Source organism: Sparus aurata, chromosome 9 (assembly GCF_900880675.1).
Source record: "Sparus aurata chromosome 9, fSpaAur1.1, whole genome shotgun sequence".
NCBI classification, from domain to species: domain Eukaryota; kingdom Metazoa; phylum Chordata; class Actinopteri; order Spariformes; family Sparidae; genus Sparus; species Sparus aurata.
In genome coordinates this window covers 27,017,835-27,022,466 of record NC_044195.1, presented here as the reverse complement: position 1 = coordinate 27,022,466, position 4,632 = coordinate 27,017,835, and the positions used below count along the sequence as shown (strand labels likewise).

The 4,632-nt window shown below is 46.2% G+C and overlaps 1 protein-coding gene across 1 annotated transcript; it reads right to left on the bottom strand.

Annotated features, from left to right (window-relative positions):
- Positions 1-324: 324 nt before the first annotated feature.
- Positions 325-3,682, bottom strand: cdk5r2b (cyclin dependent kinase 5, regulatory subunit 2b (p39)). The gene has a single exon (XM_030428845.1). The coding sequence runs from the start codon at positions 3,245-3,247 to the stop codon at positions 2,360-2,362; it is 888 nt and encodes a 295-aa protein (XP_030284705.1). The 5' UTR covers positions 3,248-3,682; the 3' UTR covers positions 325-2,359.
- Between the last annotated feature and the right edge of the window lie 950 nt (positions 3,683-4,632).

Genomic DNA, 4,632 nt, shown 5'->3' with positions numbered 1-4,632 from the left:
GCAGAGCTGGACTGCATAATAAAAAGATGTAAATTACATTTTATTAAATCAATATTGGCTCTTGGGAATTCCGGAAACTTGGATTAAGCCCAACGAGTCATACGGAGCAATTTTATGTAATTTCCTGGCTGTTTTCCATGTTTTGAAACAAGTCCCCATCCACAAGTTGTTAAGGAGCTCCAGAAATGATTTGTGGACCACGAAATGTCACCCAACTTTCCATCGGCATGGGGCGAGCACATAATATCTACGTTCTCATTTTTGGGTGGAACATATCCTTCGAGACAAAGCGTTACCTGAACAGAAAACAATGCGAGAGAGAGATGAGAGATCCTACACAAGTTTGGATTTATTTCATCACGGTCATCATAAACAATTTACTGCACTGACCTTTCATTAACATGTAGAGAGAGTGGATGCAACAGCGGCGCGTCGCCACCGACGACACACACACACATCTAAATATCAACAGCGGAACATATAGGAAAATAAAATGGACTGTACAAAAAAAGAAATTCATGGGTGATCATCCTAGAGCCGGACTCGACCGAAAAGGAAACACTGGTACACAACCGTTAATGTTATACCACTGTGCAAAAAAACATCAAGGGTTTGTTCTCAGCTGTGCAAAAAGAAAAAAAAAGAAAAAATAGCAGCATTAAAATTCAACTTCTCCAAGCGATGGATTCACAACACAAACACCACGATGACCACTGAAACATGGAGCATAATACTGAACACCGTATGCCCAAATCACTTCTTGTAGCTTATAGAAACTGCGATGATCTTCACATCCAGTATTTACAATCCTTTTTTTGTGAACCTGGCAACATTTACAAAAGCATTGAACCAGTTCGGCTCTTATTTGTTTGTTTGTTTGTTTGTTGTTGTGCTTGAACTACACCGCACGCAAGCAAAACGCCTTCAAAAAACAAAACAAAACAGGCAAATAACACAAAGAGCTGATTCAAAATGCGGGATATGTACATGTAAACCATATAGATTCAGGCCAGTATAGCGTTACATAGTTGGCACGTACGAGATTTTACATAAAAAAAGAAAAAATCTCTTTTTAAAACTTGTATACATTCCGTTCAGTCTCTTACTCGCGTCGACCTCTGCGTTGCACTGGGCGTCAATACGCAGCAGAGGGGCCCCCGGTACATCTCGCCGTGTGGCCGCCTGAGGGGCCCATTTAGTGCAGTTTATCAATACATTCAAGAAAAAAAAAGGGGGGACAGACCCTCCCTTTTCTTTACGTTTCTACATTTCTGCGCTTTATCCTCATTGTCGGCATGAACCATCTTCACACTTACAGTTGGCAGGCAATAACAGATTTTAAAAAACACAGAGGAGACAGTCACGCACAGCTTTTACACATTGAGAAGGGGGGGGGGGGGAACTACAGCTTTCTGCTGCCCAACACGCCTCCGGTATCTGTTGCATGTCTCGCAGCTTACAGCGCCCGTAAGCCGGCAGAGGATTAAAAACACAACAGAATACGCTCGTGCACCTTCTTGCTCTGACAAGGCTTTTTTACGGCCCCCGTGTTGCAGAAGGTGGTGTTTTTCTGGGCTGATTCCTGGTTTTTCCCTTCTTGAAGCCACTGTTTGAGGGGTAGGGGGGGGCTCTTGGTTGTGGTGAGGTGACTCAAAAAAAGGAAAAAAAAAAAATAGCAAGGGGGGAGCGGTGGTGTGGGAAGAAATGGCCGCACAGGTCAGCACCTCGGACAGCTCCTCCTCTCTCCACTCCTTTCACACAGAAATCTATTTCTGGTCCTCACTGCGACATCCTCTCACCTAAACCCAGCCAAGTAGGAGGATCATGGATGGTAGCACTAAAAGATGTTCAGTGAAATGTCCACCAGAGGAAGATTTTTTGTGTTTGTGTTTGTTCTTTGGCAGTCCTTCCCAAAAGAAAAAAAAAAAAGCTGAAAATAAATAGATGAGAAGTTCACTGACACTGTGTAGTTAGTGGGCTAAAAGTGTCACTCAGGAGCTGATGTGGACCATGTAGTCAGTCCCTGCGTCACTCAAGGGACGAGACAAAAGAGGACAATATACCATTGGCATGCATTTTTCTTTTTTTCTTTTTTTTCTTTTCTCATGAGCTCTCCTACACTGTTGCCTAAACACCTGGTTGTGTAACATCATCAGGAGCCAGATGTGGGGCCTGAGGTGCCTTCACCTGCCCAGCTCTTTACATTCAAAACCACCTTCTTTCTTTCTTTCTTTCTTTCTTTCTTTAATGTGATTTTGCCCAAAAAACACATTCGTCTTTTTTAAAAATTAAAAAAGGAGGAAAAAACACACCAGCGTCCCTCCCTCCTTCTTCCCTTTTTCCCATCCCCGGTCCTGTCTCAGCGGTCCAGGTTGGACTCGCTGCTGTCTCGCTGGTTTTTCAGGTCCTGGAAGACCTGCGTGAAAAAGTGCGGGTCCGCGTTCAGCTGCAGCATTTTGGCGCTCAGCCGGTCGATGATCCGGAGCGACGTCTCCCAGAACACGTCCTTGTTGGCGTCGATCATGAACGGCTTGAGCGGGTAGGAGATCTCGTTGCCCATGTAGGAGTAGGCGAGGTAGAGGCAAGTCTGAAAGGTGCCCTGCAGCTCGGCCGGGCTGTCGATGCTGTCCTCCACCGTGTCCTCGCACAGCAGGTACACGAACACCACGTTCGCCGGCGTGATGAAGCCCTGGTCCTGCCAGCCCTGGAGCAACAGAGTCCGGTCGATGTTGCGGAACCAGAGGATCACGTCCCCGCTGTTCAGCTCCTTCAGCTTGAAACACCTGCGGCACATGAAGTCCCCCAAGCAGCGCAGCAGCTCCCCGGTGGAAGCCTGGATGACTATCCGCCGAGGCGACACCAGAGACAGGCTGCTGGGCTGCTTCTTGACGGCGGAGAGCCTCCCGTTCCCGTTCTGGACCGCGGCCTCGTTGTTCTGCGTGGGCACCGTGGGCACCGGCACCGGGATCGGCACTTTGGGCTTCTTCTCCTCGGTTTGGTGCGTTTTCCGGATGTTCTCGCTGTTGAGCTGGGCCACCTGGTTGGTGGATGGAGGCGCCAGCAGGTTGGGGGTGACTTTCTTCGCGCTCTTCTTGGCCGAGCTGGCCACCAGCTTCTTCCAGGAGAGGGACACGAACATGGAGTGGCGCTTCAGGCTCTTGTCGTTCTTCGCGGCGTCCCCCGCCAGCTCGGCGTCCATGATCGACGCCTTCTTGGTGGCCGGTGATATGGACAGGACGGTTCCCATGGCTGCGGAGGAGAGAGCCGCGGTGCTGGTGGATGCTGCTGCTGCAACTTCAACGCAGTCTTCTGCGGGGTGAGAGGCGGCGGAGGAACAGTCACGACAGCGATTGGAACTCCATCTGCGGCCGGGATACAGGACGAAGGTTCGGGGGCTTTTTTTTTTTTTTTTTTTTTTTCCTCCGGACCTAACTTGTATTCCAACAGATGCTCCTCGATGCGACACGATCCTGTGGCTGCAGACCGAGACGAAGATTAGTCGCCCTGCGTATCGTCACAAGCGAACCAGCGAGCGCAGCCCCCCCTGAGTAACAGGCGAGCCGGCCAATCAGAGAGCCGATCGGTGATCCCAGTCAGTAGGGGTGTTGTTTTCATCCGCGGGTTGTCATTGATAACCTATTTACAGGTAAGACGCGCTATTCTGGCCCCTCTCCTCTTCCTCTTAACCACTAGTCCAGTTTGGAGGATTAGTGCCGTGTGTATATATACAGCAGACGACGGTCGCTGCCAGGATTCAGGAATAAAAAGGTTCATTCACTGACCTAGAGGTGTGAATAATGTGGTGTAGCTTTGTTTACCAGAGCCACTTAAAGGGGCTCTATCTAGTTTTGTCGAATAACTTTTAATCGGAAGACTGATTTTATCCATAAATAAACAAACTGTCTTTGTTTACACTGACGCTGACCTTAAAGGACAACACACTTGTTTATATGTGGCGGACCCTGCCACCTTTCTAGCTTCAAACAGTGTTCTGTCCTTATTTTCCTCTGAGAACAGCTTGTTTATTCAGTGATAGAACAAATAAATACTTCTGGGTTTGTATTATTACCTCCTAAAGTTGTGAATATTTAAAGTCTGAGTTGGAATTTCAAATATCTACTTATAGATGCATTAATGTGTCACTCTTGGTGGTTTAACTGATTTGTATCTATCATCTGCTGGGCAGCTATTGATTTACCTCGGGGATCAATCAACTTTTATTTTCAGCTAATATCAGATTTTCTGTCCTGATTAAATTTTGTGTTATTGAACTCAATCGTCTAAGTAGGCTAACTAAAGTAGTAAAATAAAAGTAGTGGAATAATAAAAGTACAATATTTACAACCTGAATTAAAGTGAAGTGGGGGTATAAAGTAGCATTAAATGGAAAATCTCAAGTAAAGTACAAGTACATCAAAATTGTTCTGCAGTTTTGTATACTTGAGTAAATATACTTAGTTACAATCTGTAAACGACTGTTCATTTTTCCAATTCAGAGTGCCTCACAGTTATATAAATGAAACCATATGAGAATTTTAGAGTAGAAATGTCTCTTTGGTGGAACAGTACCTGAGTAAATGTACTTAATTACTTTCCATCACTGGATATTAACTGATATTAACACTGTTATCG

Excerpts from the sequence above, each read along its gene's own strand:
- cdk5r2b (XM_030428845.1), bottom strand. The coding sequence starts at position 3,247 with ATGGGAACCGTCCTGTCCATATCACCGGCCACCAAGAAGGCGTCGATC.